A 15,383-nucleotide genomic window follows, 5' to 3' on the forward strand; every position below is an offset into this window, starting at 1 on the left:
AGATCTAGACCAAAACAAAACAAAACAAACAACAAAAACTGGAATGATTCAATAAATCACTTACTGGGATGATATAAAAATTGACCCAGATCCTCCAAATCCTTAAATTTGCAATTACCTATGTGTATCTAGGAATTCCAGGGACTAAAATTAGCCCCCTAAACAAATCCTCCAAATTAATGACTTCCCTGACCCCACACTAACCATGATCCCTATTCCTCTAGGTGAGTTCTGAGATGTGTGCCTGAGGAATCCCAAAGCCAGGGAGATGGGATTTCCATTTGCTGGAGGTTACTGGAAATAAATAGCCAGCTGCATTCAGTTGCAGCAAATGCCACATTGAAAAATGTCAGGTCATTTAAGTGTCTCCAGAGAGCTGCTACCTTGTGGTGCTGCCATTTAATCAGCTTTCACTTAAACTTGTTATGGCAAAAGAAGGCTGACCAGCTGTGCTCTAGCTCCACTTAGCATAAAATGAAAGAAAATGGATTTAAGGTAAAGCATGAGAGATTTTATTGAAGTCTAAAGAATTTCAGGACAAGGCTGTTCAGCAATAGAATGTGTTGATTAGTCATCTTGTACAGTATTATTTTCTGGAAGTGTGTTAAGGACCATGAAATACTTGCTGGTGGCCGGGATGTTTGAAGTATAGTTCCACCTGAAGGCAGTAGTTCTACCTAGTGACTCTTCCAGTCTTAAGATACTTTTTAATTTTATGATTTCTAGAATTCTATAATTTCATGCAAATGATATGATCTCTACTTCAATAGCACATAATTATGCTAAATAAATGTGTTAATTGATTTAACATTTCACAGAAATAAAGACTTAGAAGGGATGTCAGGGGCATCGCTGATGTTAATCCAAAACAAGATTTAGCTCCACAGTGTACCTGCCAAATGACCATTTAGCCTCTGCTTAAAGGTCTCCAATGAGAGAGAACCAATGACCTTTCTAAGTAGCTAATTCCTCCCTGTGAAAAGTTCTATCTTTTCCTGAGTTGTTTTTTTTTCACTATATCAAGCTTAAATTTGTCTCTTCACAACTTCTGCCCATTGCTTGTAGCTCTATGTTATGGGGCAAAGATGAATAATTTTTTTTTACATGATGTCTTTCCTGTTAGCAATCATGTTCTCTCATCCTCCCTCTCAATAAACAAAAAGCATCTTAGCATCCTGCTAAATGCTAGGGAGGCAGCTAGGTGGATCAGTGGATAGAGTGCTGGGCCTGGAGTCAGGAAGACCTGAGTTCAAATCCAGCCTCAGACACTTACTAGCTATGTGACCCTGGGCAAGTCACTTAACCTCTTTGCCTTAATCCACTGGAGAAGGAAATGGCAAACCACTCCAATATCTTTGTTAAGAAAACCCTGTGGACAGTATTGCTATGCTATGGTCCGTGGAGTCACAAAGTGTAGGACAGGACTGAAAAAGAACAACAACAAGAACTAGGGTTATAAAGACAAAACTGAAACTGCCCCTGCCCTCAAGGAATTTGCATTCTAGCAGGTAAGCTTAAATTTCTCCAGTCATAATATTATTAATTCATCAATTCATATATTATGAAACCAAGGCTCTTCAATACCCCTGTTGAACATTTGGGACACTTTCTATTTTATGGTTGTTCTACCAAAACAGCTCACTAAGACCCGAAGACAACCTATTAGATGTGGCCTGACCAAGGAGATTAGTCTTTGCTCTATATCTCTTAGAATGCAGACTAAGATTATATTATCTTTCTTAGTGTTCTTATCACTGTTGATTTATAAAAAGTTTGTGATCTACTGAAGTGCTCAGATTTTTTTTTTCAGCCCAAACTTGTATCTAGCCATGCTCCCTCCATTTTTTCCTTGTGAAGTTGATTTTATCCCGTGTATGAGTTTATATTTATTCCTATTAAATCCCATTTTATTTAATTCAATTGGATCACAAAGTCACCTTAGAAGTCATCCAGTCCTGTCCCTTCATTTGAGAGACAGGTGAATTGAAGCTAGAAAGTTAAGTGACTTGCCCAAGGTCACAAAAGTAAGTGGCAAAGCCCAAATTCAAACCCAGGTCTTGACTCTAATCTTAGGGCTCTTTCTCCTACATGATATTGCTTCCCTCTGACACTACTATCCTTTGGGAATATAATTGATTCACAATTGAATGGGTGCTCTCATCAAGGCAAAAATGAAGAAAGATCTTTGTTGCTATTAAAAAGGGAATAGAAGGAATATTAATTATTGCTTTAGGTGTAGCTCCCATGAAATTTGATCTTCCACAAAACCCTGCCTGCATTTGAAACAAGCAAAAGGCTGGGCTCTATAAAGTTCCAATAAATGGTAATAATTCAGTAAAGATGCATACTCAATAAAGCACTCTTGCTGTTTTTTTCTGACTTGAAGAGAGGGAATAGATAACACATACCTTCATCAGTTTTAGTTATTTCCCACTAGGCATGAGAGGATATCAAAATAGGGTTTGAGGTTTAGAAAGTCACATAATGTTTATATTTGTATTCTACCATGTTGCCTTTCTCTTCCTCAAGCATTCCAAATAAAAGGAATAGGTCTTACTCTATTTTTTTAAATAATATTCTCCCTGAAAGCAGATTTTGAAGTTGTTTGCCGTAGGTTAAAAATAAATCTTTATCTTAGTAGTAACCTCAGTAGCATGCCCTTTAGGTAGTACTGCTCTTAATTAAAATTGATGAATAGCAAAGCAATGGAGAACCGATCTAACACAAGGAAGTTCACATTTTCTTTCTATTGTGTTGCATCAAAAAGGGGAGTAAGTTGGATTCTGTTTTTCTCTCTTAGTGAATAATGAGAATGATGGCATAGGACCCAGGCATAGAACTTTTATATTTTAGTATCACATTTTATGTCATATTCCCGAGGCATATGTATTGTTCAAGTTGTTTTTTAAACACACACACACACACACATTCACACACACACTCTGATTAATCTACTCTTGTTCTTAAATTCTTCAGCAGCCACTCATTCCCCAACAGTATTTCATTAGCGGAGTGAAATTCCAGCCTCAGGTATAATTACATAAATCTTTTGAACTTCAAGTCAATTACATATCAAAATTTAGCCCTGAGTATTCACCACTTTTCAGAAATAGATAAAAAATAGTTTCCATTTTTAGCTGTTTCCTTTAACTTGATGCATCTTAACAGGCAAGCTTTTCAGTTCTTAAGTCTCCTCCATAAAGATGTTGGTAAGATGGTATGTAGTGGAGGGATAAATAGAATTAATTTTCAAATATTCAGATGATAATTATTAAATCTATGGACTCATATTACCTGGAACATTTTGAACACATTACCTATCATCCAGCAATAATAATTTACACTCCAGTGCTCAGGAAATCCAAACTAAACGTCATTTTAAAAATAAAAAATAAAATAAAGATAAATATGTTGGGGGGAAGATAAATGAAATATATTACAAACATGAAATTCTCACTTTAATATGGAAATCAAAAGATAGTGTAATTGAGTCAATGCAAGTCAGGAAGGCCAGGATTCAAGTTGCCTTTGATGCATAATAGGGTGAATATGGGCCAATCATTTAATTTCTTAGGATCCTAAGGAAACTCTATAATAGTAAATTGCAGACAAGTTGTTGATATGCATCAATGGAGAGAATTTTTACAGTGAAATTTCCTATAAGTAAATGAAATCATAGGTCTGGACCAAATCAAAGAAAAAACAACCAAACAGAGTATGCAAGTACATCACATAATCTCATAACTAACCCCAAAGGCCATCTGGTACAAACTAATAGGTGGACAAGGGTCTTCTCTACAACCCAGTCAACAAGGGGTCATTTAGCACTTGCTTGAAGATTACCTCCTAAGGCATTTCACTCTACCTCTGGACACCTCTAATCATTAAGGTTTTTTTTGTTTGTTTGTTTATTTTGTTTGTTTCTGTGAATGCAATAGGATAGTATAAGTGAGTACTTTGCTAATTAAAATTTCTTGAATGAAGTTACCATATAATGAATTCTGGCCTATGGCAAAAAAAGAAAAGTGTTATAGTTCATTCTAAGGTACCCTTAATTTTTGGATTATCTGATACTTCACATTATCCAAGTTGTTCCTTCACCTCACTAAAAATTGATTGCATTATTAAGTAGACTTAGATGAATTTGTTGAAATCACCTTATGTATGTACAATCTGAAATACCAAAATTAATCCTATTAATTAATAATATACTTAAGAAGTATCATGTTCAGAGAAATTAAAAGTATAAAGTATCAGAAAATCCTAAAATCTTTAAGGATATAATGTAAAATGACTTACCTGTGGTCCAACAACACCACCTGGTCCTGGAGGACCTGTTTTCCCTTGAAATCCCTAAGGAATAAAACATAATATATTAGTTATATATCATTAAAAAGTACATTAGATAATGGGATGGTTCACAGCTGAAAAGAAAGTTGTTTTTTTCAGGAATATACTCTCAAGCTATAGAAGTTTTCATATTCATCATTTTTATGGATACTTAAAATTGAAATACTGTATCTATCATAGGATTTTCCAAAGCTCCATCTTTTGCTGACTATAATTATCTCTGACTTTTTTTCTGAAAAAAGATTCATTAGGTTATGCTAATAGCATAAGTTAGCTAAGGTTTTAGTTTGTTCAAAGGTCTAGTCCTCTTAAGTTGACTAGTAAAAAAAAAAATGGCTGGGAAAACAGCCAAAGAATGAAGAGAAGTATTCACCAGTGGGAAAGACAAGGAAACAAGTACAGAATAGATGTGTGGAAATACATCTTGTGAATAGCTGAAAATGTCTAATCTAGAACAGGAATAGAGTAAGAAGATGAGATATAGGAGTAATTTAGTAAAAATGAAAATTTATGATAAGGTTGACAGTAACAAGCAGTTTTAGAACTAAGCTTGTATCAAAGCAACAAAATATAGAATTCCCATGTGCTGGATTTGTCATCCAAATAAATGATTTAGATATTTTTTTGAATTGTTTACTGTTCTGAATCACCAGGAGACAATTTTCTTGATGTTAATGTAATTCCTCCTACTATCTATTCCATACCCAGCACAATTGTATCCCAACAGTCTGGTATAATGGAACAAGTAATTAAAAGAGGCTTATAAAAAGAATGTTTATTAGCATGATGGGATACCATTTCAGGAATAAATTGAAACTTTTAGCTTTACAAGCCCAAATGAACAGTGGGAGAGAAGCAGAAAGTGGGAAATAGGTAGAGAAAGGAGAGGCAGAGGAAAAGAAAGAGATGGAGGGATCAAGGAAAGAGAATAGGATATCAAGAGAAAAGGAAGAAAGGAGTGGGAAATATCTAGTTCATATGACACATAAGCTTGACATAGGGCTTTAACATAGCTTGTATTTTATTGTTCATTAATTTGGTCTACAAGGTTATTATAAATGGCTTTTTTTTTTGCTTGACCCATAGTAGGGACTTAATAAATGTTTATTGACTATTGGATTAATTGACTTCTGATTACCACTTCAAGGAAATAATTTTAAAATCTTGTTAGAGTACACTTCAGACCAATGACATGAAGCATGCATAACTTTTGCAAAAGATTTATTAACCAAAGGATATAATCTTGATAGAAGAAATAAGATTAGAAACAAAGCATATAACCATGATGGAGTTGTGTCATGAACTTTCTGATGAATAACTATAAAGATAGCCTTTATAGTAGCATATCTGTGTACACAGGTACAAAAAAAAAAGGAATATATGTTGATCAGCATTTCGTAGTGACTATAGAGCTGGCCTTAAAGTCAAGTAGATCTAGATTCATGTCCCACCCCCAACAAATTTGTGATTCTGGGAGCTGAACTTCTCAATGCCCTAAGAAACTAAAAAAAAAATATTGCCCAGCAGGTGTCAAATTACATTTGTAGAGAGAGATTCTTACTCAACAATTCCTTATATCAAGGAAATTGGAGTTACAGATGATATCTCTCAATCAAGTAATCCATTTTCAATCTGTGTATCAAGATATATGTATGTATATATATGTGCACAGATACTCCAATACCAATTTCAAAATTAGATTTAGTGGTATTGGTGAAGATAAAATATTTCTCCTATTCTGTAAAGTCATTAATACCATTAGGGTTATATTTATCCCATATCTGCCAATGGTGATAAAAGTCAACTTATTAAAAAAAATTAAGTCTAAGTTTTTCTTTTAATTTTTTTCTGTTGTTTTAGCATTATAGAGATAAAGGTATTGATTGATTTACTAAATTTTCACTTTTCTATGAGTTTATCTGACATCAGATCATGTAAATATATCTGAGTAACCAATTTTTAGAACCTTAAATCTTTAATGGTCAAAGAATGATTCAGGTTTTTAAAAAGAGAATAATTTAAGTCGATTCTTGTCCTGAATTTCATTAGTGTCACTATCCCAAGGTGATTGGTCAAGAGTAAAAGAAGAGCTTTTAAAATTGGTTTCCCCTTTAGGATTAATTATGTACAAGGAATGTGCTGCAAATATAAAGGGTAGAAGGGAGGCCAATCAGAGACCAAATAACTTTTTTTCCATATCTATGTATGTACTGATAAATGTTATAAAATATACATATTTAGGTTATAGGATTTGCTACTGCTACGAACATTAGAAATCTTCCCATTCAATCTCTTTGATTTACAGATGAGAAAATGAGGACTTTGATGGATAGATGGGTCTCTCTCATTGCTCTCAGGGAGAATTGAGAAGACTGGTTTCCAGAACATTAAGGAGGTGGGGTCAGAATTAAAAGTCAACAGTTGCCTTAAGTCTTGTTATCCTGGGCTCTGTATTACCTTCAAAAAAAGCTCCACGTGTAATTCATTAAATTTGGCCCACGGTAACTTATAGACGAATAAGGTTCATATGAACTTGTATAGTTCACAGAGTTGTATGTATTTTGAAGGTTAAAAAGCATGACAAGAAAACCATAAACAGATGACAGATTTGAAAGTGGACTTCAGAAAACCACCAACACATACAATTATAATCCAAGTAGGCTAATAAGAATTTAAATAGGATATTTAAATAATCCAGAAATGATATTACATACATTTTAAAACTATAGACACAAGATCTTCAAAATTTGTACATTTGGAGAAAAAAAAACTAAGACTTCTAATCATAAACATTTTAAAAAGAGACAAAAAATAGCTACTTAAAAATGCAACCACAATAGGGACCCAAGAAAATGAAAAAAAATGAAAACATGGAATTTTCCCTAAGCAAGGGGATTTATAGCTGGCCTGGATTGCGCCAATAAGAAATCATCAATATTGAGCTATTTCCTATTTTGAGGATCTTCAGGAGTCTAAGATCATTTGGGAGTCAAAGATTTCAATCAAGACTTTCAAGATAAAACTGAATTTGCCCTATAGCAAGGCCAAATTGTCCTCTTGGTCTTAGAACCATCTGTTTTCCAAGTGCTCTAAGGGGAAGTTAACATTTGCATGGAAATCTTTAGATGCATCCTTAATGAATTTCAGCATTCAGTGAAATTCTCGGGGTTAAACACAGATGAAAAAATTCACATAGCTAGATCCGATGTATGAATACAGTTACCATTGTCCTGTGATCTGAATGTGAATACAAAAGCATGTGGCTTGACAAATGCCTTATGTATTGATAATGTATACCCAATAAAATGCTACTAACTATGGACTAGAGTATCTATTAATTAGTGATAATCAAAGCTCAAAATAGCTGAATAAATTAGCCTCATATATTCTTAATATATTATTGACAAAGGCAATTTTACTGAAGACAAGTTGTCAATAGCATGAGAATTAATTTGTAAATGTCAATAGTATCTATTAATGTCATCATGGCTTCCTTCAATTACTTCTTTTTTTAAGCAATCAGAGTAAAGTGACTTTCCCAGGGTCACATAACTAGTAAGTGTGTGAGGCCAGATTCAAACTCAGCTCCTCTTAACTCTAGGGCTGGAGCTCTATATATTGTGCTGCTTAGCTACTTCAATTCCTGATCTATGTCTTGCCACTGGACCCAGATGACTGTGAAGGAGAGAGTGAGGATGGTGATTTTGCACAGCCCTCCCTCACTTAAATCCAGTTCACTTGCAAGTCATGGCATCACCTTCCTAATGTCATGGTCCTCTTCAAGAATGATGGACAAACAACAATTACCTTTAAAACCTTACTTTCTTCAGGAAGCTTTTCCTAATCCTTTTAATTCTAATGCTTCCTCTCTGTTAATTATCTGCTATTTATTCTGCATATAGCTTATTTGTACCTATTTGTTTGTTTGTGGTTTCTTCCATTACATTATGAGTTCCTCGAGGCCAGGCACTGTCCTTTGCCTCTTTCTGTATCCCCAGCACTTAGAACAATGCCTGGCTTATAATAGATGCCTAATTAATACTTATTGACTTACTGATTTAGTAACTTAAATACATTAAAGATGGAATAATTAAAGGAATAGTTAGATTTTTAAGTGGATCCCCATTTGGCATATATATATATATGTATATATATATATATACACACATGTGTGTGTCTGTGTGTCTGTGTGTCTGTGTGTCTGTGTGTGTCTGTGTGTGTATACACACATATATAATTTCTACATATGTATGCATATATATCTGTGTATCTGTGTATGTATGTATGTGTATACATACACATAAATAATTTCCTTTGTGAACTGAAGTGACTCATTTTTAGCATAAGGAAGCAACTCTTCAGCCTTTGGAACCCAGAGAGCAGGACCGAAAGTCAACATCAAGTATCCTTGGCACTGAAGTGATCTTACAGTTGCATAGAAACAGAAACACATTTTTTTCCAAAGATGAATTTAGCGTTTATATTTTAGACACTGTATGAAAACCATAGAAGCTCTAGATATGTTCTAATTGTTTCAAGGTGACTCTGGAATTTTCCTTAAATGTCAGCTTATACATATTTTAGAGGTAGCATCCAGAAATAAGACCTTGATTTACCCATTGAAAAGAAGAAAATAAAGGCTGCTGAAACTTGATGGAACTGTATTTGCAAACATGAAAATGATCTGCGTCCTTTCAGAAAATAGATCTTATGTCTCTTAAGCAGATATCATCTCTGTGTGGAAGCCCAAACAATTTTACACTTTTGTTTGACTAAATCATTCTTGATGAGGCTTTGGAAATTCCAGGCTTTGATGTATCAAAACTGAAAAAAAAACTAATATTTTGTTTAACTTATAAATTCACACTTGGTTTAAAAAAAAAAAGACTTTGCTGCTGACAGAACTTTCCCAAAGGTAGAAAACAAATCTACAATAGAGATTACAGTTAATTAGGTTAAATATGTAATATACTGGAAGGAGTATTATATTTGGAATCAGATGACTAAGTTCATTGTCCCACTGTGCCAATACCCGTGTGATCTTCAACAAGTCACTGATTCTTTGGGCATTAGTTTCCTCATCTATATACAACCAGAATTTCAAACTAAGCATACAGCCTTTTATGTGCTGCTGCTATGCAGAAAGAGATGTGACTCCTAATCAATGGAGAGAATGTTGACATACACTTCAGACCTACATAAGGGGTAGAGTTGGTGCCAAAGATCTTGGATGGAGAGACATTTGTGGCTTCAGATAGGAGAGACTCATCAGGAGAGATACACGGAAAGACTCTGGAAGCTTGGAAGCTATAGACATATAAGGAAAGTCTGATTTCCTTGATTTCCTGATTTCTAGCTTGCCTGCCTAGAGACTTTGGAGAGAAAATTTCTCCTCAGGATAAATCAAGGTTTTTTGTCGAGCTGAGATCTTAGCCCATTCTTACCCAAAAAGCTCAGTGATTCTTGTATATTTTCTGATATATTCGAGTCTGTACAATTTCTATGACTTCTGTTTGCTTATACAATGGGTTTACTTTTTAGTTACTATTTGTGATGCTCTTTTGTGTAACGTCCATTTAACGGGAAGTGGCTAGGCCAGTAGGTGTAATCTTAGGACAGCCAACTTCCTTAAGAGCAACTGGAGAAGTAGCTTTGTTTTAAGCCTCTACCAAAAAATAATCACACAGCTAGAACAGAAATAATGGAGGGAGAAGGAGGTTAGATAGAAATCTAACTCAATAGCCAAGAGAAGGAGCAAGCATCCATACATGCTTGGACCTTCTCATATTCCCCTTAAGGTAGAAATCACAGTTATTTTTGGAGTACAGTGGTCTCCGCCACAATTCTGTACAGTTGGACAATTCATGTGGAATGTTTGTCTTACATGAGCACATAACCCTATATTACATATAAAATGAGTGCTTTGTACTAGGTGACCTCTAAAATTTTAGCTCTAAACTTCTGAACCTATGAACACAAGATATTTCCAAACTGGCAGGATTGCAGTAACAGGAGTCTATTTTCCTACCCTTATATCAGTCAATCATGGGTCTGTTCTCTGACCTACTCAGGAAAATTGGTTAAAGTTAATCAGTAGTATTGTCAAGAAACTGATTTTGGGCAACACATCAGACCATTAGATTTCTCATTAGATAGAAAATGGGACTTTCTGCTTAATCATTTAGTTCCAGTGGGAAAAAAATCACCCCTTTACTAGGTAAATTATATATCTGGGAAAAAAGTAGCTATGATGGATTATGCTGTAGGTGGTCAGTAAGTTATTTCATGGTTAATTGGTAGATAAAATGGGTCCATGCTCATTAGGAAAGTGTCAATGAAGCACTTTTACAATATGTTCTCTTGAACTCTAAAAAAATAGAATAGATTCACAGATCTGTGGACTTCCCCAGCAGTTCTAGGATAGACATGATAGCAACACAAGATCTTTCGTAGCCCTATGGTTTGATGAAATAGCAGTTTTGTGATGTCAACAAAAACTTCCTAGATATTGATTTGATATTAATTTTGATTAATATATCAATTAGGCTCTTTCAAATATAATTATATTACAGATACACCAGTAGGTGTAATCTTAGGACAGTCTACTTCCTTTAAGGAATAAAGCAAGTTATACAAATAATACATGCATAGAAATTTATACAAAAATATAAATGTGATCATATGATCTTGGATCATATTACATTTTGTGATAAATCCACCAAGAAATATCACTCCCTTCAATACCAACAACCATACCCAATGCCTTAGACGTCAGAGTGATCTATCATCACAGTCACTATCATAATTTCTTAGTCGACTTCAGCACAGAAATAGATCCTTCTAATTTTTTTTTTGTGGTCATTGTTTCTTTCTTAATAGGATCATGGATTCAGGACTAGAGAAGAACTTAGAAGTCAGTAGTCCAACCCTCCTGATTTTTTAAATGAAGAAAATGAGACTCAGAAAGTGAAGTGATGTGCCCAAGGTCACAAAGACAGAAAGTGGCAAAGAAGGTATGTGAACCAAAGAACTCTTGACCTAAATCCAAAGTTCTTCCCACTATATCATACTGTTACCTCCAATAGATTTAGCAGAATTAATTTATCTGTTTCATCCTAATCTAGTAAATACTGTGTGGGAACAAACTTTCAATGAACTGAGTCTTAAAAAAAAAAAAAGGAAGAGAAGCAAAGAAAAAAGCTGTATATAACAGAAGTTAACAGTTTCTGATAAAATCATCACTCTTTTGCTGCTTTATTAGAATGTTTTCTTTTTCAAAATTAATTTTACAGATTTTTTTAAGTAGAAAAAGCTTAAAGTAGGAAAATAGATTCACTTACAGTTTCTCCTCGTTGTCCTGGGTGCCCAGGAAGTCCATCTTTTCCAGGGGGCCCCTGAAATTGAAAATAGTAAAAGTAAAATTATGTTAGGGATTTTCAGAGTCATCTGCTTTTTTGCTTAACTTGCACCAAGGTTAAGGCTAACATTTTTTATCATGATTTATTTCCATAGGTATAGCATATTTTTAGATATTTAGTTGATTTGATAAATGGGTTCATGTCCAGCACTTTGTGAAATGATATTTTATTATAGCTCACAAAGTAACTCATGTTCCTGGCAATCCATCTACTACAGAAAATGGTCTTAGAAAAATTACATATTTATATTTCATTTTTATGGTTCCAAAATTCATAACTGCAATAGGGACCTTTTCTGATTTTTTTAACAGTTAAAATTGGAATATTTATTTTTGTAACAGTTGATGATTTTTTAAAAATGTATCAGAAAATTCTGTGTTCATATTGGTTCTTTTCATTGTAGACATGTTATCCTTCTGATAATTCATGCAATATACACCATTCAAATATTGCTCTCTACTTCAGTCCATCTGCAGGAACATCAGTTGCCTGTACATGAAGACTGAGATAAAAGAGAGGGACAGTGTCCTCTAGTGGTCATCAGATACTTCTACTGACAATAAGAAAAGGGGTGAAACAGCCTCCAAAAAACAGTGGACTTTTCTTTTTTTCAAGAGACTTACTCAACATAAACCAAAGGTTATGCCATCCAATACAAGCCCTAAAGAAACAGGAGCTCTGCTTTAGGGGGCTTGTGAAATCCTGTTGGAGCTATAATGCAAATTAAGCATTGAATAGCAAATTATTATTTTATGTCTATATATCTATGGAAAGAGAGTGAGAGAGAGAAAGATAGAGAGACAGAGACAGAGAGAGAGACAGAGAGAGAGAGAGAGAGCTGAATAATCAGCTCAACAGTGCAGCCAAAATAAATTGCTATAAAGGAAATGAAAGGTATTTAGCAATTTGAATTGTTGCTTGATTTTATTTTGAGACACTACATTGATACATCAAGAATTCACTTCATAATCATTTTGTCCTCCACTGCAACTTGCTGATTGAGTGATGCACAAATCCAACAATCAGGGGCTTACAGCTCTGTTTGAATTCGTGAGTAGATGTATGACCAATACACATTCTTAGACCTTTTTGCCCCAAAAGAAAAGTGATATGCCACTCTTTTAAATGAACAAAGAAAAAAAATATAAGAGCCATTATTATTATTGTTGTTGTTATTATTTTTATTATTTTTGCTAGGCAATGGGGTTAAGTAACTTGCCTAGGGTCACACAGCTAGTAAGTGTTATGTGTCTGAGGTCATATTTGAACTCAGGTCCTCCTGAATACAGAGCCAGTGCTCTATCCACTGCGCCACCTAGCTGCCCCCTAAAAGCCATTATTTATAGATTTTAAGCTAACTTTTTTACCTTGTAGAGGATTTACTTACTGTTCTATTTCACATCTTAAATGCAAATTCAGTCTGAGCTGAAGAGAAAAGCTTCCATCAAAAGGATAGATTTCTTCCTCTAAGCAGTGATAATAAAGTTTGTCCCAATTTGCCTAGGACAGTCTTGGTTCAATCTGGAATATAGGACTGAGGTTCCATGGGTATAGGGAACATCCAGACAAGGAAACTACTTCTACCAATAGAGATTAGCATATTCTTTACAACTTGTAGTTTTAGAAAGTTACCTACAGTATTGAGAGGTTAAGTGATTTGCACAGAAGTGAGACTTGAACCCAATGAGACAATCTTGAATTCAATGAGACAATCAGATAGCAAAAGCAAAGGATAACTGATGATGCCTATATGCTAGTATGCTACTACCTTGACTGGATTATAATTCTAGTATATGCTATACTAAACTTCACTCAGTGTGAATAAATGTAAAGCAAAGCCCCAGCTTTCTGCGTAGACTTCCATTGGCAGATTGATGGGAAGACGTAGACAAGAATTGTACACAGGATGGGCAGGCATGAATGAGTTTTTATTTACATCTTTGGATGAAGTACCCTTGTTAATGAGATTTTAGGCCCATCATTGGGTATCATTGAGTAGATCAGTGTCAGCTGTGCTCCAGGTACTACTACTTCATGAATTCCCTTATTTAGTCTTAAACAGTCAATATGGCAGATCAGAAAGCAAATCATGGTCTGAGAAGCTCACCTGTGATTGGATTCGGGTCTAGAAAATGTATTCTCTGTCCCATGAGACTTAAAGTACTTTGCAAAAACATCAAGGCACCTGAGCCAGGATTTTCAAGTCCTCTTTCCCAGATGTTACATCTTATTACTGTATGACAGTAATAGGTATGGGACATAGTCTAGGCTCTTCAGTAATAGCAATGATGTAAGCTCTTTACATTTTTAATGGTTCTAGCTTTAACTATCCCAACTTCTGATAGAGCTACCAACTCAGCCTACAGATTGTAGGGAGAGGATAGGAATTCATGGCTATCTCTTTGTCTGATTCCTTTCCATTTTTTCTCTCCCTATGCCAAACTACTACCTAAAGAAATAATTAATCATATTAATTAATTAATCTGATCCAATACTGGGGATGATTTTCTATTTAAAAGGCCAGACAATGGGAAAAAATGTATTTAACAAAAATCTGGGATCAAAAGTAGTCTTGGACTACTTAGCCTAGAAGAAGGGTTTATTTATCATACAACAAAGCTAATAATACATCATATTGATCTTTCACTGTTCGTTCAAATAAATGGCCTTTAAGGTCCCTTGCAGTCATGAATCTATGAGCTTATGATTCCACTTCAGGTACAACTATAATATACTATCAGTGTATGACACTAATCTGTCAGGATGTATTATTTTGTCAGTATTTATTGTCTAAAATGGCAGCATAGAGTAGTAAATAGAGACTCTAGATATTAGTAAGACCTAGGTTCAAGTCTTATCTCTGCCACTTTCTAACTATGTGACACAAGTCATTCATTTTGAATGTTCTTGAATTCCCAAAGATTTTTCTACTAAGTTATAATAGAGTATATTATAATGATATCTTTTTCATGCATGGGTTGGACTATATGATCACTGAAATGCCTTCCAACTCTCAAATTCTATAATTCTGTTTGCTGGGTAGAGGCAAATCCCACTCTGGGAATTCTGCAATCTGCAAATATCATAGATGCCTTGATACATTGTATATGGTATTCCCATGGATTATAATACGCTTATAAACTTTGAAGAAATTGGGTATATTTGGCTACTGTATTGTGAGGAAGTGAGGGGGAAATGAAGGTAGTCTAAACCATCTTGCTCAGATCAAGTTAAAAAGTGATGGTGACTATACACAGAGTTAAATAAAGGGCTAGAATAGAATCATTTCAGATGAAGTAAAAAAAGGTCTGGATAGTAATATTGATCTCAGACAAAGCAAAAACAAAAATAGACCTAATTAAATCAGGAAAACTACATTTTTTTTCTAAAAGGTACCATAGACAATTAAGTACTATCAATAAATTTTACAGCAAGTTTCTCTGATAAAAGCCTCATTTCTCAAATATATAGAGAACTGAGTCAAATTCATAAAAATGGGAGCCATTCCCCAATTGATAAATGGTCAAAGGATATGAACAGGCAATTTTCAGAAGAAGGTATCAAAGATATAGATAGATAGATAGATAGATAGATAGATAGATAGATAGATAGATA

General features: G+C 34.4%; 1 protein-coding gene across 1 annotated transcript in view; it reads right to left on the bottom strand.

Moving 5' to 3' along the window:
- Window positions 1-15,383, bottom strand: part of COL11A1 (collagen type XI alpha 1 chain) — a 289,348-nt gene that overhangs the window by 97,318 nt on the left and 176,647 nt on the right. Inside the window, exons 37-38 of the mRNA XM_027868250.1 lie at window positions 11,691-11,744; window positions 4,300-4,353 (exon numbers count right to left, since the gene is read on the bottom strand). Coding sequence (XP_027724051.1) covers window positions 4,300-4,353; window positions 11,691-11,744 — 108 coding nt within the window. The remainder of the gene's footprint in view (window positions 1-4,299; window positions 4,354-11,690; window positions 11,745-15,383) is intronic.

This window comes from Vombatus ursinus, unplaced genomic scaffold, assembly GCF_900497805.2.
Source record: "Vombatus ursinus unplaced genomic scaffold, bare-nosed wombat genome assembly UNPS02014787.1, whole genome shotgun sequence".
Lineage (NCBI taxonomy): Eukaryota > Metazoa > Chordata > Mammalia > Diprotodontia > Vombatidae > Vombatus > Vombatus ursinus.